A 25,176-nucleotide genomic window follows, 5' to 3' on the forward strand; every position below is an offset into this window, starting at 1 on the left:
CAGCCTGGCGATCAAACGCAACTCGCGACTATCGCCTCGGGAGGGGTTATAGGTAATGCCGGAGTGCTCGACTGGGGGCCCTGACCCGATTGCAGAAAATGTCAACACTCTCGTTACGTAGCTGCACTATCACCGGCCGAAGCGAGCATACGCGCGTACACGGTGTCAAAAAACTAACGGATAACTTAACTTCGGTTCGCGGTAGAAATTTACAAATTCGTTAGCTTCAGCTCTGCGTGTATTACGTTGCTAATTCTTATTTTATCGTTACAACCACTCACTGACCTTTCACCCCCGAACTCCTAACGACAACTTCGAATTGAAGGAAAACCAAAGATGGAATTTTCTGAATGCATCAAAAACGAGATAAAATTAAGTCGTTCGAAAGCTGCTAGCGAAAATCTGCAGTATCGAAGTCATCTCGTGTACACTCGGAGGAAAGGTTAACGAGTACGTTATCGAATTGGTCGCATCGTTAGCCGTGGGTGTAACGCGTGAACGCGGGGAAAGCTTCGGTGTGTCTTTAAAGTGGCCATCTTGAGTTCGCTTTCAAACGGGCTACCGCTATCGGCCTGGAATGAAGGAACAAGTTGAACGAAGAAAGAAAGACGCGGTGTTCGGTGGAACGGAGAAGGAGAACTAGTGTGGCAATACGAGGAAGCCGATTACCCAACGATTCAGGATCCCTCGAAGCCGAGCACTGGTTACACGCGATTCCGCGTAACTCGACGCCTTAGCGTGTTGTACCGATTCGATTTGATCAATTGTTTTTCGCTTCCCGTCTTTAAATCCTCGACTCGATGCCGCCGTTTCGCGAACCATTACGTTCGATAACGGACGGCGACGAGACTTCTCGAGTACGGTCAGAATCGACTATATTCGAGGATAAGGAAACGGATACCTGCGGTTCAAAGATCAACGAAAAGGTTCTAGAACGATGAAGACCTCGTTCCACGTTATTCGAAAATCATCTTTCCAGCGAAAGGATGAAACTTACTCGAGAATTAGGAGAGCGTGTACAACACGATTCGTGCTCGAAACGGTCGAAGAAAGTGTTCGAGATTTATTTCCCCCTTTTCCGAAGCCTCTAATTTCTTTTAAGGAGAAACAAGTTTCACCGAAGTCACGGAGGATAAAGAAAGATGCGTCGATGACAATACGGTCAAATATCGATTCGCTGCACCTGTTTCTCTTCTACAAACAGTAGCGGTGCATGGGGTGAAAGAGAAAAGGGAAGGTAGGAAAAAGAGAAAGAGAGAGAGTCAAAGGAGGGTCTCGATTCTATTTCCGTGGGGCCCTAACCCGAGTGTCGAGAGACGGATACAGACGGATGAAGAGAGAACGGAACGAGACGAGACGAGACGAGAGAAGGGGAGAGGAGGATTTATGTGTTTGGAGAGGGTCAAGGGAACGAGGGTAGCGACAAGTGCAACGGAATCGTGCAGCTGGATGCAACAGGGGGTAAAGGAACGCGTTGCCTTGTCACGCGTGCGTTACCCCGACTAATTTTTTTCCGCCATCCTAACATACTTTTGACGTCGTGAAAATTTCTCACCGCGATAATTCGCGTTTCGTGGACTCGTCGGTTGATACATCGCGAGTGCAACGATGCGATACCACGTGAAAATCCACTTTTTGTCGGTTACGCAGGATGCACACGGCGAAAGTGATGCGTGTCGAAGAGACGGGACAGTCTCAGCCTCGTCTCAACCGAGCAAAAGTAAATGCATACTCGCGAAAGTAAGTATACATCGGCTATTTTCTCCTTCGCAACGAACGAGTTCACCGGGTAGAATAGTTCACGGACGTGAACTCGGAATCCGTTTCCCCTTGGAAGCCGGTTGTGCCTCCGACGCAACCGTACACGCCGAGGCGAACATCGTTACTCGAAGGATCGATCGATAACGCGAAACGAAATCGACGGTTTCCGTGTCGGTAAATAAAACGGAAACGAATTACCGGCCGAGAAAACGATTAGCTCCAACGATCGGGTCGAATCGGAAGAATCGAGCGCTCCATTTTCGCCGATATTTCGTTGGATCAAGAGCTGTCTAATCTGTGTTTATAATAGTTTTGCTAGAAAGTACGGTTTCTCACTTTCCAACCGCTTTCTAAAAATGTGAAAAGAACAACGAGCACCCATTCTCGATTCGTGTTCTAACGGCGCGTAATTGGCTATCGCGGCCCGAGACAACGAAATTCAGATTTTTACCTCGCAATCGAATTTTCAACGAGCTAACTTTTACGAACGACGTTCGCGATCCATCAGAAAAACCGGAACAAGTTCGAATTCGAAGTTGGATTTCTTTTTACGCTGCCAATTGGTACGCGTTTCGCGGTGAAAGGGTTAACGATAACCGATGTTCTCGTTTTCCGTCGAAGCCTACAATTTTTCTTTGTTATCGCAAAGTGTTAAGAGACAGAAACGCTCGTCCGCCCCTCGGATCGTTTTAAATGCTCGGGTTAAAGGCTAAGCGTCTCACGCGACCTACAAAAGGTCGTTACCACTTTTGTAGTCTCGTACACGAGATACGTGCGCGCGTCTGTGTCGAGCACACTATTGTCGGAGCGAGCTAGGCCACGAGTGTCGTTGTTCTTTTCAGCAGGTATACGCTTCGTGCCATAGAACACGACACCAGACGCTCGAAACGGCATAATATTTGCGTCGCATAAGCCTTAAGGTCGCGTAGATACGTTCTTCCTCGATGCTCGAGGCTGATTCTCGAAGCGATCGCGAAATCGCGTACGCGCGGAGTGTGTTACGCGTACGCAGTCGTTACGACACGGCTGTAAATTGTAAGAATTGGGCCAATGCGTGCACACATACGCGTATGGTCCGTACACGAATACGCTGGCTGAGTTTTTTTCGCGTCGGCGCAACAACGCAAGCGCAATTATCGCTAACGCGGATGTCTGCTCGCGATTCGCGGGGCCTTGGCCGGTTTCCTTCACGAAGTAACGAATCGGCATTATTTCGATACCATATGCAGTTCGGCCGGTGTCTTCGATACGAGCTCGTTTTTATCGATGCACGACAAAGACAACGTTCTACCCTATCGACGCGTATGGCTCTTTCGGTAAACGATAGTCGATAAAGCAGAATTATCGTCGATAAAATAGAACACGCGTCGATAAAGTAGATGATACACCGGTAAGGTAGCATTCTTCCTTACTATTTGTATCGGTAATGCAGATCGTAGAAAATTACCTTCCGATGGTAAGGCAGGCAACCATCGGAATTAACGCTTTGACGGCTGATGGTTATACGTATCAAAATTGTAAGAACCGTAGGTTCTGTGCAGCCCTCAAAGCGTCAAGAAGGAAAACAAATGCATGCATCCTACCTTTACCGGTTTCAGGTTGAATATTTTCTGTCTTGATCTCTGTCCTCGTTGGGTAAGGTACGGAGTTCGGCGTTACCTGCGACGAAGGAGCGGCCAACTTTTCTGTCGTATAAGAAAACGACAAACAATTTTAATACCGTGTGTGTCAACCCTTTGGGCGCGGAAAAGTCGTATCGGATCATAATATATTCGACCGATCATACATTCAGATGTTACATCTAAAAATTGTGACACTCGACGATTGGCGACAATAAAAGGAAACGCGAATATGAACCAATATAGACTTTTGCGCCGAAAGTTCAAACGATACCTGATACTCACCTGCTAGTAGGGGATTGGCAGCGGCAATGTTGTACCTCTGCCGTCTACAGGAGGCAGTGACGGAAGTGGTGGTTGACGTGGGCTGACTAGCTTCGGCCAAATCAGCCTGTAATTCTCGAAGGAATGTGTCGAGCGTGTCAAAGGGTTCTTCCCCTGTGACACCGGCCATTCCTTCACCCTCCTCTGCCGGCATATTTGGCGCGGCTGGTGTTCCCACGAGAGCACTCAATTCCATCGAGGAAAATTCGACGGACTGTCCGGTACTGCTCTCCTGCTAGGTATCAGAATAGCAAGCGATATAAGTATTGTCGGTATTAACGTTCTATCGATAAATCTAGAAGTAGACTTGGTCTAGATTAATTACAACCACGTTATGGTTGTAATTAAATCACGTTTCGAATAAAATCTAAATTGCACCGAAACGCAGGTGCTTCGAAATATAATGGATCGTGATAGCGTACCAACCTGTAGACATTGAGTTAAGTCGACCATTTTGCCGTCATTGTCAGGGCACCAGAGCAACTCGTCGTCTATGAAGGGCATGTTTGACTCCTCCTTGGGCACGAGCGTGGAGGTCAGCGTGAGGGTTTGCGATACGGGGACCGGCATCGGGACCCGTACCCTGCGGCGGGGCCTCTTTAGCCACCCCCGCGCTTTCTAACATCCAAAACCACCGCCGAAACGTCCCCACTTTTCGCCTTTTTCTTTTGCCGCTCCGCAGATCTACCTCTCTGGAGCTACGCGCTACGCCGATTGCCCTGAAACCGACGAAATTTCATTCCCCATAAAATCCATTTGCCGCGAAACTCGCTTGTAATTAATTAAGTTTCAAAATAACTTTCTCCCGTTACGCGGTAAGCGCACGCGTCGATTCCGCGATCGACCGATTGATCGCGCTGTTGAGAATCGTATCGCGAGTTTCGATACGCGTCGATATCGACAAACGAATCGATGGATCGAACGGTTTAATTACGGCGAACGGTGAATAGACTCGATCACTTGGTTCGTCGATGCGAGGCAGCTCGACATTCGAATAATTGCGAGTTAATTCGTGTAGCAGAGTGTAACGGAACGAGCAACGCTCTGGCATTTCCATGAAAGTGAAAACACCCGAGTGAAAACTTTCTTTCTGGCTTGTAGGTTGTTTCACTTCCTGTGCGCGTAACCTCGCTCTCCTGCCACCGCTGCCGCGGTCGTTGCATTTCTATGCAGCTTCTACACGCTGCTGTCTTTACGTAATCCTTAGCCGCGAAAGAAAGTTTCTATCGTTGCGAGGAGGTTAACATCCTCTGGTCTACCTATTCAAATATCGTTCGCCAACCCGAGATGTAATCGGGAGCAACGCGCTGCGTCGAAAACGGGCCGATCAATCCCGAACCTTCCTAATGGAATTTTCTTCTTTCTCTTTTTTACGTAATACGCCAATGCTTGATGGAACGAACATTTCTATACCGCGTTTTCTGTCTATGCCAAATAACGTTTTATTTATACGCGTTACGGTGAAAGTGTCTATTCGTAAAGCGTATGCGCTCGATAATTCGATAAGCAAATATATTCGTGAGTTGTAAAATTAAAATTTTTATCTACAGATATAGTATACGTTTTCTACGTCGTATCTAATTCGACCGCATAAACTATACACGCGATTTGCAATCGTGTTCGTGCAACGCTTAATAAAAGTGAAAAAAAGTTAGATGTTACTGTTAGTAGAAAGTACGTTTCAATCGTGGATACGAATTTTGAAATCGCGCGCCAAAAAGCGCGCCAGCCAGTCGTGTTATGGCAGACGACGAGAGCAGTTCGACGTCCGACGAGAGTCTGGACATTAAAAGCGTCAAATTTAATCCGATAAAAGCTCTATATTCTTCGAAAATACAGCTTTCGGCGTTGAAAGCACCAGTCTACGATAATGTATCGAAATTCGAATCGGTGTTGTTGGGTTTGTCCGCTAAATCGAAAGTGCGTATCTTGCGAAAACACGAGAATAACGCCGACGCGTTATCATCCGAGATCCTCTCTGTTCCCGTTCTGTTTTAATGGTTTCAGAAGAAAAACGTGACGGACACAGTTGGACGAGGAGAATGCTCGAGACGACGATTTTTACCCCATCAAGGTAAGGTACTCGACTTGTCCCGTTTCGAATGTGCCATGCGTAAAAAGCGTATCGCGCGATTGTCATTCCGGAAGAGTGAGGTTAGACCGTTCGATCGAGCGAACGTTCGGATGCTTGACGAGAGATGGCGACCGTGTGAACGCCCTGCGTACCATCGGGAGGTCGCAGTTTCATTCATGATAACTCGCACGTGGTATCAAATTTCAATATGCTTACGGTTAGCTAACACGAACGGTGTGTACGTACGCGGAAGTGGGAAGGGGAAGTCGCGTGAGAGTCTATGACGGGTCGCGTCCCTTTTTCGCGTCACGAAAAACCTACCGTGCGAAAAACCGTACCGTACACGCGCATCGAAACAGAAGAGCTTTTCGCTCTTGAAACAACCCCTAGTAACGATTCGACTGAACCCGATTCGACTCCTCGTATCGAGTATTCGAACATGCGGCTTAAACTTTATAAATACTCGCTCGTATTCGTGTACGTAGCGCGTGACCGATCAGTTTGCTGAATGGTCGTTTATGCCGAACGAACACAAACGAACGTTCTCGTTTCTTGCCCGCGTGGAATCAGCCCGCTCCCGGTTATACCATCGGTTACATTCGCGGTCGTATTCGCTAAAGACGAATGAATCTCGCGCATCTCGACTGTTGGGTAAGTCGGAAGCGACGCTACTGGCCGCTTACGTCTCGCGAGACTCGTCATTGTCGAGGCAGACCGCTCCATATTCGCGAGATTCTCTCGAATGAATCATCCGAACGTACTTTTTTGTGCGTTTCCCCCTCCGTTACTCGGCTTCGTTCACGAAGAAAACGGCGCGACGCGACGCCAGCTCCATAGTATCCTAGATATTGGCACACTTTATTTACGATCCCGGCAAATACCACGAAGGTCGTCGGTGTGTCTTACGCATGCTCGCGCGCGCACTCGCGTGGAATTTGACCTCCGCGAAAGCGCGTCAACTCGTGGAAGCGTCGCTCGCTCTCGTTCGCGTTTCCTTTTTACCGCCGTTGTCCTTTTATCGCGTGCCTACGCCGTCGAGACCTTCCCTCGGGTGGTGTGTTGCGCAAACATCGCGGAATCCATCGGCTACGGACGGTCTCTCTCCCGAAATGTTTCGCAACCACGGAAGCCTTCGAACAACGACCATTGCCGTGTACGTGCACGGTTATCGTACGTTCGATCTTCTTTTCCCACCGCCATCGCCGAATCTATGGACGCGCAAATTTCCAAATCCCTAAATTTCTATTCGGAAAGTCACGGTTAAAGTCTCCGATCGACGATCGGATTAGGAAAAGAGAATAAACGAATTGTTACGCACGAGTTGGCGCTATTTTTTATAACAAATAGAGAAGAAAAATCGCTCGTAATAAGGGGACGCAAAATTTGTCGAAACATTGCTCGAAATGTCTTGTCGCAAAGGTTAGGCCGTAGATGGCTGGGTCGTGGCGGGCGGTGGCATTACGGCTACATTACGTCAGACAAGGCGAACTGGCCTCCGGTGTCGGGTCCGGTGGCGGGTATAGGCCTCGTCGAAACTTGACCGAAGCCGTCGCGCGCGTCACTTCTTAACCGTGATTCTGACACGGTGCCAAACCGAGGTCGGCTTAGATTTTCAGTGAAAGTGGCGCGGCGGTTACCGAGCAGCTTGGCGACGAAATTTCGGCACCGCGAGGCCACGTACTCAGGGACGTGCTCGGTTAGGTTATGGCGGGAGGGAAAGGAGGAGCGAGGAGACGCGCGCGCGGCATCGAAAGAGAGAAAGAAAGACCAGAGGGGGTTGTTGCGCTCTCTCGTTAGACGAGGAGAGGTTAGTCGAGTTCTCCCTTCGTGTCCCACCGGGTAGCCCGGGGGTATGTATCTATTGGCCGGCAGCCAATTACACCAGGCAGCCGATAAATCACGGATCCCTGACCCAGTGCAGTTTTATATTTACAGGGAACGTTGACGCGCGCGCACGCACACACACTGGAGCGAAAAACAGTCGAGAGGGGGATAGCGGTAGCAACGTGTGCTGCTTCCACTCGCCGTACGGCATTCACGTTGTGTCTTCTCTCTTTCTCTTTACGTGTGTCGTGCATCTCTTTCCCTCGTCTAGCGATGGGATTGATACGATACGTATCGATGCTCGAACAATTCGCGTTATCGGTGTCCAACCTGATCCTAACGTGCCCAACGTTTCTGGTTCGTACTGCTTTTACGATAAACGTAGGTGTCAAAAATGGTCGAGAATTTTGCAATGTTGGGAAGTTTAGTACTTTACAAGTTTGATTTTAGAGTCACAGTTTATACTTATAATGTTTAAACAAAAATTGAGATCGATTCGTGTCCTCCGGATATATGGCCGTGTACGGTCCCCAGCGACGCCGACATATCCGAACATGACTCGGTATAAAAAACGGTGTCTTTCGAAAGATGCATCGATTCTTGAAGCGTCGGTCCTCCAGAGAGGGTTATTCGAGATGTTCGATACAGAACCGAAATTCATAGAGCGTCATCGATAGTATCGATGCGGTATCGGTCCCAACACTATTCTCGTACGGTGAAGCTCTCTCGCGCGACACCGTGGTAGAAAGCAGGCGGGAGCTGTGCGCGGTCTCGGGCGGGGGGCGGGGGCAGGCAGCAGCGTCGAGTCGGAGAGAGATGGCGCTAGAGGAGCGGGCTTCTTCCGCAAGGGGTGGAGAGGGGCTGGCCGTGGGACTGTATGAGTGAGTGGGGTGGGGTGTAGCGGCGTATACGTACGTAATGCAGCACTTGTTGCGCCCGGGCGTCGACCTCGGACTCAACCCGAGGCTCCGCGTCGGACTGACCGTCTTCTAGACCGAAAATTTTGCGCGTTACATCGCCGCGCGTAACCTCGTCGAGGTCTTTCGGCTTCCGGTCTCGTCGGTTCGCCGGAATTCCAGCTATGCCTCTCGGAAGCTGTCTAGAAAGCGCGCGACGGAGATCGAGAAAGGGGGACGGAGAGGGAGGAAGAGAGAAAATCCGAGGAGAGAAACGGTTAAGAAGAAGAAACGGTTTTATCGCGAAAAATGTCGGTATATTGTTACGAGTCCCTCTCGGCACGATATCGAAGAAGATCGCGGGCGCAACCGAGAGTCGCAGCAGCACTTGTTGCGTCCGGACGTCGACCTCGACTCAACTCGAGGCTCCAGCTTCGGCGGCCTCCGAACACGTTCGGCCGGAACTGTGATTTTCATGATCGCGGCTGCTCGCTTATGTAGAACGTGATCGAACGTCGTTATCGTTGCTTAATTTCTGCCTTCTCGCGTAACGTTCGTAATCTTGAGCACGAGGTTAGGCTGCCGCGACCACGTTTTCCTCCTTGATCTTCTTTAACGTGTCTCGCTCGCGTCGCGAGAAACCGAGAGAAAGTTCTTTCGCGGAATCGAGTCCGTTCAGGTTCGAGCACTCTCCGTCGAGGTTGCGAATGATCTTTTACCCGACCTAAGACAACGCTCGCGTTACCGTCCGTGATAACGACGACACGCTCCGTGAAACGTTAGAAGTCGATTATCTCTCTCCCTCTTTGGGCGTTCGAAGCGTCTTCTGCGTTGTTCCAACGTTCGCCGAAGGAACGTGCTAAGCCATCGACGCACAGCGTGTCGTTCGTTGGCTGCCATGAACGCGATGCAAAGCAGTGGACTGCAGTCGTTCGCCTCGAGTAACGGAATACACGTCGCGCTGTCGATGTTTTCCCTTCGATTCTCCCGCTGTTGCGCAATATTTATACGCGCGCGCGACGCATGCATCCGCACGCCGCTCGTCCCAGCCACTGCACACCACCGGCCTACGAGCATATTTCTTTCTTTTCCCTCGCGCCGTCCAACCCTCGAGACCTGCCTTTGATCGTCCACCGATTTTCGATTTATTACGAGCAGTTTTAACGTCTTCCTATTTCGATGTATCATCGGTTGGCCACACTCGTGGCATCGAGTTTGTCACTCCGACAACTAAATCTTAGCTAAGGTCGTTGACGAGCGTTACGTGTCTTGGAACACCGCGACGTTACGGTGTTACGTACGGTTTTTGGTATCCCCCCTTTCGGTCTTTCCTCGTTGCGCTCATCCAACGATTGAATCGCATAGGACGTTATCTCGCATCGGTGATCGAATGACAATAGTAGATCGTACGTGGGTAAGGTCGTTGACAGCCGATACTTTCGAACGTTGCATCTTGTCGGACGTTGCACCGCGACACCCGGTAGACTGGACGATCCAATTCCTCGGCCGTTCGTGTGCACGTACCCCGCCACCTCGACCTATCCCAACGTAACAGATGACTATCGAGCACGCTGAAACGGTAGCGCTTCTCGCCCTGCTAGAATTTAGAGTAGTATTCTTTTTCGCTCCGAGTATTCGTTCTCCCGCGGAACGAGTCGTTTCTATGAATGGAGTCGATCAACGTATGAGTCCGTGTCGTATTTCACTAGCGAGACGATAGGGAAACGAGGGAAAGCGATAACGGGTTCGATAGCTTTATTTAACGAAAACTTTCGTTCAAACTGGGGCCGTTACGAAGATACGAATATTCGAATGTCGATGGAAATTGTAAAATGGGATGTACGGTTCCAAAAGAACGAAGACGATTTCTTTCTTTATCGAAGAAACGATTTCAACGACGACGGTATAAGGAAACGTTGGGAAGGATTTTGAGGAACTAGCGGCAGTGGCCGCCGCTACCGGGTTTCCTCGTCTAGTCGTGGGAAACCGTGAACGATTGCGCGAACCGCTCGTGGAGGAAAGTCAAGAGATTCCAGAAGAAAGGAGAAATCACTTTTACCCCGGAGGCGAAGCGAGTAACGCGCGGCATCGAAGAAAAACTAGATCGACGAGACTCGGTTCGATCGAGAATCACGGATTCTCAACGATGTATCTAGCAAATTTTTGTCTCTTCGAGAACAGAATCGGCGATGAACGAACGCCGCAAACACCTTACTGACCGGAAACCTATTAATAGTTTTTGGTGTCGGTCGGTTGTTAACCGAAAAGCGATTGCCTCGATCGCTAATCGTTCGGTTCAAACTTAACGTCGATTATTGTTCGATAAAAATGAACAATGTTCAGGAACGTACGCGATACGAAGTGGCAGATGATCGGATACCGTAAACAATAAAACGAAGTGAAATTCGTGCATTGTTCCTTTACAGATTCGCCATCAGATTTTGTATAAAGACTACCGGTTACTCGAAACAATATTCGGAGAAAGTACAGCTAACGAACACGCGATACGGCGTTACGTCGATAAATTACGATGACGAGATAACCTCCGAAACTCGTAATTCGTAAAGTCCAACTATTTTTAGTCGCGAAGTGAAAATTCGTGAAGATACGACGTACCGAAACCGAAGCTCATCGGGTGAAGCTATCGGCAGCCAAAATGGCACACGCCGAGATTCCGGCGATAACTCTCGATGTATCGTGGTTGGAAAGCATCGTTTCAGGTGTTAGAAGAAAACAAAGCGAGGCTCGTGCAACGGAAAGCTCGAGAGGGGACAGGAAGAGGGAAGGGATCGAAAGGGCCTGGTCGCAAAAGTAACAGTACCTTACGGATAGTTCGCGTAAAGCAAACTCGCGCGAGTCAGCTTATTTCCTCGTGTGCGCGCGTCTTCGTGTGTGTTCCCGTGCGCGACACACCGTCACCGTCCTCTGTTCGTACACACCGGTGAAAAAGAAGAAAAAAACGTGCGTGACTGTGTAGAAGGGAGCGCGTGCGCGCACGTGCAACTCGATGGAGCGTAGGTACGTGTCGCGTGCGCGAACATGCTCGCGCGCTCGTCTATGTGTGTACGCGAATCTGTATGTGTGTATGTGGGTATGCGTGTGTACGCGTGTTGGTAGAGAGGTCTGGTGGCTGCTCGGCTGCCTGCCTCGGCTCTCGGGTGCGCTGCCCGCCAGGACGTTGAACCCAGCGCGACTCAACCTGAGGATCATCCGCGGGTACGACCAGACCTGCTACTACCACCTCCTCTTCTCTCCTCCATCTCTTCGCTCCCCTCTACAAGGTGTCTCGCGAGGAACGTTCGGTAAGCGAGACGCCTCCATTTTTATGCAACCGCGCTATTCTTTCGGGGACCATCTTCACCCTCCGACGGCTGGGCGTTTCGCGGAATTCGCTCGCTCTTACGATTCCGAATCGAAGTCGCGGCTTATAAAACGATTTTCGGAACAGAGCTCCGTTTTGTTTACTCTTCGATTTTGCGAGATATAAGAAAGAAACGATAACCCTTTGAGAGGACGTTTCGAATACCGAAATAAAATCGAGTTGAAAGGTTTCAACGGGAAACGACGCGAAATTTAATCGATCGTATAATTACGCGTTTATCGTACGATCGACGCGTCTGACAACGAATGTCCATTTTCACTGTACCCTCGGGTGCTTTCCTTCTATGCCGCGTTCTTTCAACGATCGCAACAGCAATTCGTGTTTATGCCTACTTCGAGGAGAAGAATGATTAACCCTTGTACAGCAAACGCAGCGTCATTTGATCGAGCGGGTATTCTTCGTGCGCGTATTATACAAGAGTCGAATCGAAAAGAGATCGATCGGGGTACGTGACACGTCGCTGGACAGTTGACGCAATATTCGAGGTTTTCCGCGAGACACCCTGTATAGCACTCTCCTTCCCCACCCTTGCTACCGTGTCTACCTTCTCTGTCCGTCTCCTATTCTATGCTCTTCTTTCCCCGCTAAGCGATATTTCGTTGGCCGGCACGCCGGCACACCGCGAGGTGGTACCCGGGACACCCCACCTGCCCTCGCGTACGAACATTCTCCAGGGGCCGTCGTACCCACCTGCATAGGATCCTCCGCTGCTTGGGACCCTGAGTGCTCCGCACGCACGCACGCCGAGCAATTTTTGCAGGTGAACACGCGCCTGTTGCGGAGTACCCGATCGCTAGTTCAATTTTCGGTTCGGCTACCGTGCAACCGCTCACTGCCCCTCGACTTGCGCCCGAAGTTGCGCGGGCACGACAGTTAATCGTGACTATGAGTAAAATTCGAATAATCGAGGTACCAGTAGAATCGGAATAATTTGAAATGTTCCAATATTCGGACACTGATAGACGTTCGAAATTCGAAGATAATAAAGGAGCGTTAATTCGCGTTTGGATCTAAGTACCATGATTCGTTTCTCTTTATTTGCCCGTACTAAGCAGTTAAAATGCAGTTGCAAATCTTCTTGGATCCCATCTCTAACGATAACAGCACGGTTTCGCGAACGCAGTTGCACGGCTAACGGTTTCCATCGCGGTTCACGCACGTGAACGCGCTTTATCCGCTTCGCGCGTCGGGCTGGTACATAACCCGAGGATCGAAAAAAAACTTCTCTATCTCTCTCGCTCCGGCTGGGCAAGATTACAGGGAAAAATAATGGCATGTTGGAGGTGGACGAGAGCGTTCTCCGTGGTCTCCTCCTTTCTCCTCTGGTCTGTTCCTCTTTCTCTCGCGGCTTTCTCGAGCGCGCAAGATCGTTCGAGCCGATTGCATCGTCGCGAGGAGAACGAGAATCAACCGAGTACGGTGGAAAGCGACTATCGTAAACGCGGAGGCGACCCTTTCGTGCCCCCAAAGTATTCTTCGTTTCTATCGACCAGATGTATCGTAAATGCTGGATACTATCTCGACTGTAATTTCGATAATCCGTTTTATGATACGGCAGTTTCTAATTTCACCGATGTCCACCGATCGCGCGTTGCTGTTCTTTCAAAGTTTCTCCGATCGTCGCACCGAACGCGGCATATTTTAATACCGTTTTATTATACGGTCTTCCGTGCTGCTTCTCGAGCTCGTTCGTTTTTAAACACCTGAAGAGGGTGGACTGGAAACGCGAGTAAGATCGCGTTCAACGAACAACAGTGGGCGACTTGTTAATAAACATCGATATAAACCGATACTGTTCTTCCCTACCGGGGCGAAAAGGGGCTCTCGAGGGGTTTTTATTTTTGGAAATCGCTCGGCAACCGGCTAGTTCGTGAAAATTGGCGCGCGAATCGTATCGGCGCATCGTCCGCGGGTAGCACGTTCGATCGGCTCGGCGAGCTGGAATTGGATCGCGCGACGATAGTGAAAGTGGCGCGTGGTGTACACGCGGAAAGGAATAAAGAAAGGTGGAAAAGAGGCGAGTGGCGCGGCGCCGTTGGCCTCGCGGCTGCCAAGGGAGCGTAGCCGAGCGTACCGGCTTAAGGTGGATGAAAGTTATCGGAGAAAGCCCGATTGGCAGCGGCGATGATCGCTCGCTCGCTAGCGAGTACGCCGCTCAGGACAGCCGCCTCTTTCGACCGACACCTTAACCGAGCGGCCAGACGCGAGAGGAGCTACGCGTAAATACGTGCGAAGCCGCGCGTGTAAGCTGCCGCACACATCGGCGAAATAAGTGCACTCGTGTGTGCACCGCATGCAACCAGTATGCAGCCTTTACGTAACTCTGCCGCGGCGTTCCTCTTTCCGCGCCGCGACGCCAGGGACGCATCTATGCTATTTCGATCCCTGTCGATTGCCGCGATCGTCGCTCGCTAACGATTCTTTTTCTCTCCCGAACGAATTCCTTCCCGCGAATCAGCGAATATTCTATGTCCGTTTCTTGCAAAATATTTCCCGTTTTTCCAACGTCACGTCCTTCTTCTATAAATAAACGCGTTTACGGAAAATTATTCCCCTTCGTTAGAAGAACTGGAATAATCGTGAAACGTGGAGGTAACACGTGCCGAATGGTCACAGTTATTCTTAGCGATAAAAGGGTTAAATACAAAGGAACAGTAACGGAAAGGAATAGAAACCTCTACCAAATTGCAACGATCGTCATCAATTTCGTTCTAGCAAGTCGAATCGCACGCGTAATGGCTCGTGCTGCTAGCAGAAACGAGCAAAATGAGCAAAAAGCAATGGAAGCACGATGCTATCGGCTCGTTTTCTGTACGCGGCTCCTACCAAGGATGAACGATGATTTGTCGAGCGAACCGACGAGGCGCGAGAGCTACATAAATTCTTATTAGCACGCCGTTATGGCCGCCTGTAAAAATCTGCCAGGATAATACCGAACGCGTCCACTCGTTAGGCTGATAACAATCTCGACTAGCCGGTAAATTTAACCCCCCCGCGGCTACCCTTTATTTCTCCTGATCGATTCTTCGAGCTTTCCCGTTGTTTCTGCGCACGCAATCCGTTCTAACCCATTCGTGACTGAATCTTACTGCGAGACGGCCCTTACACGAACTACGAGTTTTCTTAGTTACGTCAATACCCATTTTAGTCCGAGCACGCTTTTCCTACGATCTCGGAGTACTAAAAACTCCTAAGTCCTAAACTTTCTACCCTCATCGTTCAGTCGACTGTACATTTCGGACATTTCTGGGACAGATAGTATTGGATGAAACATCGTTCGAAAAAGATAGCACGGAACTAGTATGTCGATAGTGCCAGATAAATAGTATAGGACACAATCGGCGCTTCGTCGTCCGAAATGGATAGATAAAACAAGTTTCATACACTGTCATTAACGAAAATAAATAGGTGGTATAGATCGTACTTTGATAGGCTTCGAAGTTTCTTGAAACCCTAAACTATGTCGTCAAGTTGTTATTCCATCGACAAATTTTTGAATACTCCTAAAAATCAATCCCTTCTTATTTGATAGGCATATTTTATGTAGGGAAGGTTTGCTCTTGACTACACGTACAAGTTACGTCGTTGATTGCTCTAGATAGATAGTATAAAACGCACGATGTGCGTCGTTGATTGTCCTAGATAGATATGATAGAACGCACAAGGTGCGTCATAAGTTGTAACGGACAGATATCATAGGACGTCCAAGACGATGACGCGCCTAAATTCGTCTACGAATGGTATCCTAGTTCTCGGATGTTTTTATGGTGTGTGCAGAACCCGTGGCTGGCAAGAAGACTGGAAGAGGACAAGGAGAATCGATAGAAGGGAAGAACGTTCTGTCGAAAATGCAAAAGACTTTCGGGCCGCTCGGAATGCTTTACGGATACATGGAGAGTCGTACACGAATTAAGGTAGGTCGTTCTGACGAAATATTCAAATGAAACCGTTCGTTGGAAATGTTTCATGCCGAATCGCATCGGCAACGAGTGCGAAGAAAAGTGAACATTTGAAATTCGAAAACAGCACCGTTGCAGCTAGAAGATACGAGGAAAACTCGTAAACCGTGAAAATAGCATTCTCGTATTTCGATCCATCGACTCGGGCGGCATGGAAATTCGAGGGTAGTCTTGCGAAGGAGGCACCGTAAACACCTACGCCTCCCATTTCTGGCTGACCCCTGGTGCGTCGAAGCGCACGCACACGCGGCTGACACACTTTCGCGGCCGGGAGACACGTGCGCGAAGGTAAAGGAGGACCGAAAAAGCCCCGAAAGGTACAACAGAGGGAGGAAAGGAAACTGTTCGGGTCAACACTCGTCACCATGGAGACGCGCGGGCCCTTCTTCGCGTCTCGTTTACGCTCTTGATCGTTCCCTTATTCGAACAAGGGACGGTACTGTCCAAAAAGACAAGGTCCTACCTACGAAACGTCCATTTACGAAAGGGCCATTTCCTGACAGACCGCTCCTTTTCACCTTTCACGAGTACCGAGCAAAAACGCATACCGATCGCTCTCTATAAATTCACGGAATACCGCGATCGGTGCTTCTTTCGTTTCGTCGTTATTTATCGATGCGAACTTTTTGCCTTCGTGAGTAATTTGCACCGCGTCATTGCGCCAACGCGATCGCATCTCGTAAAGAAAAGAGCAACGTCTACAGGCATCTCGGAAGCATGCACATTTAAAACACGAGGAAAGGAGGATCGTTCCTGCCATTCGCGAAAGTAACGTTACCACTTTCTCGAGAATGATCTCCGTTGATGATTGTCAAACGATAATGCGACAGAGGTTGACGAAGATTTGAACGTTTTTTATCGGTTCGATTGCGCAACGAGAAAGCGAGAACATGACGATGTCGAAGTTTTTAATCTGGTCAGCTCGCGAACGCAACATTCTTCGACGGGGAAACTGAATATCGCGTGTGAGTCAGACACACGGCGATCCGATGAAATCACGTGAAGACGTTTCTGGATCGTATCAGTCCCCGAGCGAACCATTTTTCTCGCGGTCGGAAAATAAATCAACGAGCAAGGTCTTTGTGTTTTATTTTCATTTTCTTCCATCGTTAGAACGAAGAGAAATCGCAGCGATGCGTTGCGCGAGTCGCGGAGCGGCGCGGTGCGGCGTAGTAGCACGCTCTCGTACCGACGAATCGGAACGTTATGCCAGCGAGGAAAGCAGGAAAAATTCACTTCCTGACTTCTCGAGAGTACTTCCTACTTCCATAATTAGCCGCGCGTTTGGTGATCGCAAGGAAACAGGATTTTCTGAGTGACAGTAACAAATGTAGCCCGTCCATTTCCTGCACCAAAATCAAGCTTTTCAATGGACGTATATGTCAATGCGCGTGCGTCGATACTGTCGAGGAAAAGCAACCGCGTGGAATTAGAAAATCTTGACGAGTTTGAACAACATTCTTCGAGTAATAATGCTCGGAAGGTGGTGGTGGAGGAAAAAGGGATCGTATACGATTGGACTTTGATTTTGTTTGGAACGATACGCGTTTCCGAAAGAAAATTTCACTTTCGAAAGGACACTCGTAAAATGTGTTTACCGAAATAGAGAAGCAGTAAAGTTTAAATACGTACACCGGACGTTATGCGCGTCCTCGGCGAAGGGATTAACTCGCTGATTAAGTCCGCAACACGTGACATTAGAATCGACGGTCAGAACGTCTGATCATTGAAAAAAAAAGAAGAAGAAAAGTTAACAATCATTGAATTGATACAATTGATCTTCCTGCGGAAGCGCCACTCTGTATTTGATATATTCTCAACGAGCGGAATCGAGTTCCTAATTAAACTTCTTTCGGAAGCGGAGTCTCGCTAACGAGAGATCGTAACGTGTTTCTCGATTTAATTACTTTCATTGCCTTTCATTCGCGACGTCCGTCGTTCTTCCAACGAAGAACCGCTTATCCTTGGTTACAGATCCTAATCTCTAACCTTCGGATATTTGCCTGCATCCTGAAAGAGGAGTTTTATCCTCGTCGATCGATTGCTCGACCTTCGATTACGTCTCAAATCATCGAGGAAGAAAGTGCTGTTGCCTTTTTCTCGGGACCTGGCCTCATCATCTTGCGATTGCGAACGTAATATCAACGGATTAATGCGTCGTTGCGTAACGCAAATATGCAGGAAGGGAAGAAAAAAATTGATGATTGACGAATATGATTTGCGCGAGGACAATCATTGATCATTCTTCCGCCATTTCCATTCCTTTATACGAGTTCTTTGCATTATAACACCTCGGTATGTCTTAGTCAGTGATTTGATAGAAATTTTTCACGCGAACGTGTTCCATAAAATCGTCATTTTTATATGACTCGCAAAAGTTAGGAAAGTTCTAGGATAATCTTTCAGAATCTACGATTACCTCGCTCGGTTATTTGCCAAATTTTCTTTGCAATATTTGGAAACTTGATACGGGTATAATTGAAATTCAGCATGTTACGAAAGTATCGCAACGGAATGAGAATCAAAACGAAACTAAACACAAAAGAAACTTTAATCTTATATCGATCTTGCCCGTTGCAGTTCTGAATTTTCCGGTCTAATTGAAATCGCGAACCGAGCCTTGAGGTTCAGCCTGAGCGATTCTCGATTCGCGATCACAGACCCGGTTGTTTCCACGTTTTCGTTCGCTGTGACGATCGATCCTTGGACCGGCGATTAAGCGAATCTACGAACGACGCGGTCGTCCTTCGCGTTAATCCTGTCCCACTGGACCAGCAAGGATATACCTCGGAGGAATCTTGAGGACTCCTAGAATCGATTCTCGACGGTGTGCGTGTCACGCGTCTATGGGACACGTGCGTAATATTGATGACGGAATATACGGAAGCCACTCTATTATTTCGAATAACTTTCTTCCATCTTTCAGACATTCAAACTGAATAATTTCTTCGCATTGTGCATTGTCGTAGATCGACCATTCATATGAAGTTCATTTCGGCAAAATGAAACTTGAAAAAATTTTATAAAATTTTAGCGGTACAATTATATTGCAGGAACAACCTGAATGAAAAGATATCGTGTAAAAATAAATATGTTTACATCAATTTTTCGGGCAAGAGTAAATTAAAATTTGACAAAAATTGCATCGGATAACTTGTTAGAATATTGATCCCATTCCGTGTCATAATAGATTGCATAAAAAGTTACCAAAAAAACAATTTAGTAGGTTTTTGTCGATAACTTCATAGAGGCTGTAGATCAGAATGAATAGGTTTATAGAGCGAGGGAGATAGAGGAACGCGAGTCAGAGTCAGAGTCACGCAATTAGTTTTCATTGCGACAAAGCTGGGTATATATCAGTGCGAAAGGCATTGAAGGGGGCCTTGCCACGGCCTGCACTTCCGCGTATCAGCCTGTTATCTTGTCTCGCGGCATATCTGTGCGACAAACAACGGGCTCGCGCTCGTTTTCTCGTAGACACTCTCGCGCGAACTGTCATTAATGTAATTGCCTGGAAAACGGAAAAACTGCACCGAATCATTCGACACTTTCTTCCATATGTTTCGAAACGATAACAAAAAAATTGTATTTAACTCGACGCGTAAGCGCGGTACAAGTATCACGGTTGCGCCAAGTAATCCGAATTGGTAAAATGTTCGTATATTTGTAAATTTTTAAACCGTGGAAATCGTGTGTTGAGGCAGGACAGCCTCAATAGATCATCTTCGAAAAATTTTGTTATCGAAACTCATGGAATTTGTTATCGTCAGAAAAATGAAAATCGATCGGTGCTTTGTTCGAAACGATCGATTCATGATTCAAGTTTCAGAGTAACGGAGAAATCCTTGAAGGTATAAAGGAGTTATTTCATCCTTTACGAACTATCTATCGGATCGAATTCTGTTCGAAGAAATCGACGCACGAACGTAAGCGGGAATCTCCGAATGATTTAAAAGGAATAATGGTTCGTCCTTTATGTCGAAGGTCTACACGAGGAACGCGTACGGAATAAGAGGACACGTGGAAGCGTATGTGGCCGCCTTTGACAAGCACTGGAACCTCGCGCTCGAGGACTGTTTTGAAGTTTGGACTCGTAAAACGAAGAGGAAAGCACCTGCGCAAGGTATACATATTTTTCATCCTTTTCTATCCTATTAAGATTCGCCAGTAGAGCTCGTGGACTTCTGCGAGCTTCGTTTCGTCTACTCTGTTCGCGACTCCGAACACTTGGCAGTGGACGCGCGTTAATTTCGTATCGGGTTTTCGGCGTTTCCGTGTCTTTCTTCTCCGAACGACGCCATTAAAGTCGAGCTACGAACATCTGCGATGAATCAGAAATCATTGGGATGCTAATACGGTCTATAAAAAGCGGTTGAAAGCTGTAACCTCCGACATTTGTAACGTGGCTCGCGATTCGAACGACGCGCGGCAAAAGCGCGTGCGTTTGGTGCCGTACGGCCCTGAGGCGGAACAGAGAAAAATTGAATCTCTGACAGGTATTCAAGGCCGTCCGACTTGACGAGAAATTCTAAACAATGTCGCGAGTTCAATGAAAAATCGAGATACGGCTGGCGGATGAAAAACGCGTTGCTTTTTCTATGCGTTTCTTGCACTTTCTTAGCGAACACCGCTGTGCTTTCGAGCTAACGAGCAAGAAACATATTTCTAATTTTCTCGCTGTGCAAGATCATTAATGCGTTCAAAGTCATTCCATTTTTTTCTTTTCTCTCGAAACAATTTGCAACTTCGTTTCAATGGCATCCGACGTAATACATTTTAAACACGATGCATGTCACGAAACGCGTAGCAGAGCAATTTGAAACTTCAAATTAATTTGCCTAATTCGTTCAGCAATTCGTGCCGTTACACGATTCGTGAGTTCGGAGAAAAGAACACGATTCGCGATGAAATCGTAATTATCGAAAATGTAATGGACAAATAAGACATTTAATTCGGCGAGTAGATAATTTTTTAAACAATTCTCGAGTCAGATCTATGCGTATACATATTCGGTATCCATTGATCGACCTCGAAAGGAACGTTTCCGCCGTACAATATACAAATCAGTATGCAAATTCTCAAATTATACATAATGGACGCGCGTTTCTGGCGTGCATGTTCAGAATTTTAATAGGATGATATCAATAGGCGTAGTAACCGGTGCCGTGTACTGTTCAAGACCCAAGCAAAGGTTCAATTTAGTCCTTCCTACACTGGTCTGGCCATGAATGACTCCTACTACTGTCCAGTGTCAATGGGACACGCTCGCGCGCTTCTTTCTATTTACGCGGCTCTAATTGATGCACGAATAGAATGTACGTTACTTTTCATAGCTACGACCTCGCTCGATAGGAGCCTGAACGCTGTTACGTCTTTTAGATGTCTCGAAACGTTACCTCACTGCTAATCGAGCTTCGTCCGATAATTGATGCTTGATTATTTTTCAATCGACGAACACATCGGTAACGTTTAATCTGTTTACGATTTATTTCGAATAATCTACGATATCCGTTTTTTGGCGTCGATCGATTGTTTACACTCTACGATAGGATATTACGTACACAAATTTAAAATTATAGTTCTCGTAAATTTCATTTGCACCCGTAATTGTTTTGTCAGGAACTTTGACGATAGTAAAGTTCGTCGTTACAAAACACGGTGAGTTTACGCTTTTATTCTACGATTTATTTTCGACGATATAGATTAACTATTTAAGGACAAATAAATATGTAAGTTTTGATCGTTATCCTCTGTATAATAAAAACGGAACGTATCGCTGGATCTCCGCATCCTTCTAGATCCTTGTATCGATACATCTTTTATACGCGTAGTGTATTCTTAATTATTATTAGTCCACGCGCGATCGAATATCAGGAAGGGTTAACGCACGCTATCCAGTGTCGATCGTGTCGTTAACCGCCTTTATTTACATCGACGTAGAAAAAAGCTCGATAGTTAAGGGGTCGTCGTGTCCCTCGTGATACATCCTGAGGACGCCCCTTTAACGTTAGGGGCAAAGACCGACCTTGACTACATAGTGGTTGCTACGTTCGATACAAGGCCCATGTGCCTTGCGTCGTTCGTTTCCCTCTTTTTTCCTCTCTCTGTCTCTAACACTCTTCTCCTTCTGTTCAGCCAACGCCAAAGACCCCTTTGCTCTATCTCCGTTCATCCTTTTATCTCTTTTCCGCTCCTTTTCTTCCTACTACTCCCGTTTCCCTCTCGCTCGCGCCTCTTCCGTTTCTTCCACCTCCGCCTTCTTCGTTCTGCCGCATGTTACAACCCTACAACCTTCGGCACACGTTTTCATTCATTCACGTGGTTAGCCAGCCGACACGTGCGTTAGCAACTACAACTTTTATGGAATCTGTTTTATCGCGAGATTGTTCATTCAATCGATTCCGGTGAACAACCTTCGAATCGGTATCGCGTGCACGATTGATAGGCACATTTACATTGTTCTCCGCGAACCATTCATTTCTATTTCGGTAATCTCGCGAGTCAATGACATGATTCAACAATTTTCACGTCGGAAGGGTAAAAAGGGCAACAATGAGGGGTGAATGCGAACGATGGGAATGATTGATTAATTCTCGCGATTGAATGTAAATAAAAAAAGATTAAGAAGCAGTCGAACCCCAACAAGTTTTAACGGAAAGAAACACTTCGAAATTCGAAAGCGTTGGATATCTAATAAGAAAGAAACTGTCACACTCTGATAAATATTGCAATAAATCGGCTAGCAAAAGTTGCTCTTGTTATTGGTTGAAATACAAATCGGTTATCCCGAGGAGATGAGTAATCATGGTACAGCAAGAGTTCAGGGTTAGTTGGCCTACTGACGTACTTTAGGATATCCTGAGGGGGTCGAGAGGTCGTTGATACGAGGCAGCGAGGGTGGCAGCCGAGCGACCTTGAAGAGCAACTCCCAGGATCGATGTCTGCCGAGTACACGTGTCCCACCGACTCCTCGTGCTCGCCTGCTCCCTTCTAACCGTATCGCCCTGCCCTACGCCTTTCTGCTTCCCCTTCGAGCCACACCGGACACGTGCCAGCACATAAACAACCTTTCGAGACTTACCTCGTGACCCGTCGACATTCTCTTTTCGTGGTTTCTTCGTGACGTCAACCTCTACACTCTACACACACTCTGCTACGTTTTCCAAATACGTATTTCTTTCTCTTTTCTGCCTTTTAACCACTCGCTATCGATTTACCCTCGCCCAGCGAAACTCCGACACGAAAATATTTTGCTTCCTGAAACTTTTCTGGGCATACTTATTTCGCGCGATTGTGTTATTTTTATGTTTTTTTACTTTCTTAAGAAAACTTCCCCCAAACATAATTATTATATTTATTTCTATAACAAGATAATGTAAATATATTTGATTTAGACATAATTTTCTGTAACGTAACGTACTAAATGGTAACCTTCTGCGATCAAATTCGAAAAGAAATATCACATTGTAAATTTTGTGCTAGGTGGTACGCAGGACGTGATCGTGAAACAAGAGGACGATGCCGCGCCCAAAGTAGTCGTGAAGAAGATCGAGGGAAAGAAGGAGACCTTGGAGAGACACGTGCCGCAAATGTTGCTGAGGGGAGAACAGGTCGCTATAATCGTCAAAATCAATTGAGTCAGTGAATGCGCCTTGGCACACCGGGAACGAACACACATGCGACGTCACTCGATGCTTCCTCGACGCATCGGATCGTACGAGCCACGATTCACCGCTACATTCATTGTATAACTTATTTTTATTTTCTAACAGTGTTGCTTTACGCGCGCAACCTGCAGCGATTTCGAATAAACGTTTACGAATGTTACATTCCCGTTTGTTGAACCTGTCCCGATACTCGCGACCGGTGCGTATATCTACGTTCCTGAAATGGCACGCGCGGAAAGTCGAAACCTGGAACCCGTATGGCTCGTAAACTTTCTCGCGACGAACGCGATTGTCTCCAAAAAAAAATTCATAATTAATTATTTTACGACGAACAACGCGCTTGAATTTCTCGCGACTTTCTCGAATTTAACGTCGGCGGATCGTTGAACCGTTTTGCTATTTCTTGAAGCCCTTGGACTACAGCGATCTCACAGTATCGATAATTTGTTATAATGATTTCATTTCGTGCCTACCTGAACGGAATAGACGTTATTAATCCATAGCGTGACTGTCGACGAGGAAGTTCTACAGAAGAAAGTAAATTCGTAATTGTTCGACCACGCTCTATCGCTGCTTTAGAGTAATTCACCGCCACGAATGGCTGCTTTTTTCCTCGTTGCGCGTTAACCGCCTCTCTTTAATGTACTCGTGGAATGCGCATCTTAAGAAATAAGAAAGTTTCGATCGATTATATTAAGATGCCGACAAAGCGATTTCAAATTTACAAAAGATAGGAAACCATCATCTCGGTCGTTCTCTGCAATAATGATGGAGGGAATTTTTGATCATATTTTAAAATAGTAATCGGTGATAACCATGTATTCTACGAATAACGTTATCCATTTTCTGGAACGATTTGTTCGTTTCAGAACGAAACTAAATACAAGAGTTGTTCGGTGAATACGTTGTTCTGTAACTCGTCGTAGTGCTTTTGCTCGCACAACGAATTAACTCGTCATTCGGAGTTAACAGATTAAAGAACACGATACAGGAATGTCAGTCGATGTTTTTTCTCAAGACCGGCAATAATTACAGTCTGTATTTTTCTTTCCGACCACGATATATCGCGTAAGTCCGTTTCGTTTTCTACGTCGCAGAAAAGTGCATCCAAGTCGTGGTTCGTGCCACGGTGAAAGCAAGAACCCTGTGCCCCCCTTGTCCCCTAGATTTACCCAAGGGGCGCACAATCCCGTGGAGGCCCTCTCACTTTCGCTCTCCGGAGAAAGTCTGGCCGTTGCCCGTCCCACCTCCTCGTGAACGGTATCCCCGCGGTTCTCCAGGTGTCTGACCACCACCTACTGTCCCCCCTTTCCTGCTCGATTCCTCTAGGACGCCCCTGACTTCGCTAAAGCGCTATGCCCCATTTACACGATCGCGCAATTTGCATACATTTATCTTTTTCCCCCGGTTTTAACCCACTTTACGATAAATAACAGCGTGTCGCGCTGATAACGGACATGCTATGGTATGTAATGTGTCACCGACTAATTCTAATTACTCGGAATACAATCGTTTCATTTTCCAATCTAAAATACTCGGCTCGCTATCGTGTAAGATTAATTTTTATCGAATCTGTATCGAGTCTAATTCGACGCGCGTTAACCGATAAACAGGTTTTTCGGTTCAATTTATTTAGAAACATTTATGTCCGATTGTTTTGGTTCGAGCAA

General features: G+C 47.3%; 2 protein-coding genes across 8 annotated transcripts in view; one reads left to right on the forward strand and one right to left on the reverse strand.

The window, feature by feature from the left end:
* Positions 1 to 25,176, reverse strand: part of Eip74EF (Ecdysone-induced protein E74) — a 142,617-nt gene that overhangs the window by 93,013 nt on the left and 24,428 nt on the right. For 3 of the 6 annotated variants that reach the window (XM_076531035.1, XM_012290682.2, XM_076531034.1), the window contains exons 2-4: positions 4,131 to 4,423; positions 3,666 to 3,939; positions 3,345 to 3,446 (exon numbers count right to left, since the gene is read on the reverse strand). In XM_076531035.1, the coding sequence (XP_076387150.1) occupies positions 3,345 to 3,446; positions 3,666 to 3,939; positions 4,131 to 4,274 (520 nt within the window). In that variant the 5' untranslated portion in view covers positions 4,275 to 4,423. The remainder of the gene's footprint in view (positions 1 to 3,344; positions 3,447 to 3,665; positions 3,940 to 4,130; positions 4,424 to 25,176) is intronic. The other 3 variants (XM_076531038.1, XM_076531036.1, XM_076531037.1) reach the window with 2 other exon arrangements.
* On the forward strand, positions 5,416 to 23,666 carry Lsm11 (U6 snRNA-associated Sm-like protein LSm11). Of its 2 annotated transcripts, XM_003699873.3 has the most exons (5): positions 5,416 to 5,624; positions 5,712 to 5,778; positions 15,658 to 15,794; positions 19,824 to 19,962; positions 23,322 to 23,666. In XM_003699873.3, the coding sequence occupies exons 1-5, from the start codon at positions 5,445 to 5,447 to the stop codon at positions 23,474 to 23,476; spliced, it is 678 nt and encodes a 225-aa protein (XP_003699921.2). In that variant the 5' UTR covers positions 5,416 to 5,444; the 3' UTR covers positions 23,477 to 23,666. The 2 variants fall into 2 exon arrangements, with proteins under 2 accessions (XP_003699921.2, XP_076387155.1); XM_076531040.1 differs by lacking the exons at positions 5,416 to 5,624; positions 5,712 to 5,778 and adding an exon at positions 5,836 to 6,429.

Source organism: Megachile rotundata, chromosome 4 (assembly GCF_050947335.1).
Source record: "Megachile rotundata isolate GNS110a chromosome 4, iyMegRotu1, whole genome shotgun sequence".
Taxonomy (NCBI): Eukaryota; Metazoa; Arthropoda; class Insecta; order Hymenoptera; family Megachilidae; genus Megachile; species Megachile rotundata.

Excerpts from the sequence above, each read along its gene's own strand:
- Lsm11 (XM_003699873.3), top strand. The coding sequence starts at position 5,445 with ATGGCAGACGACGAGAGCAGTTCGACGTCCGACGAGAGTCTGGACATT. Across the intron at positions 5,625-5,711 it reads GTTTGTCCGCTAAATCGAAA|AAGAAAAACGTGACGGACAC; the intron begins GTGCGTATCTTG and ends TAATGGTTTCAG. Across the intron at positions 5,779-15,657 it reads ACGATTTTTACCCCATCAAG|AACCCGTGGCTGGCAAGAAG; the intron begins GTAAGGTACTCG and ends TGGTGTGTGCAG.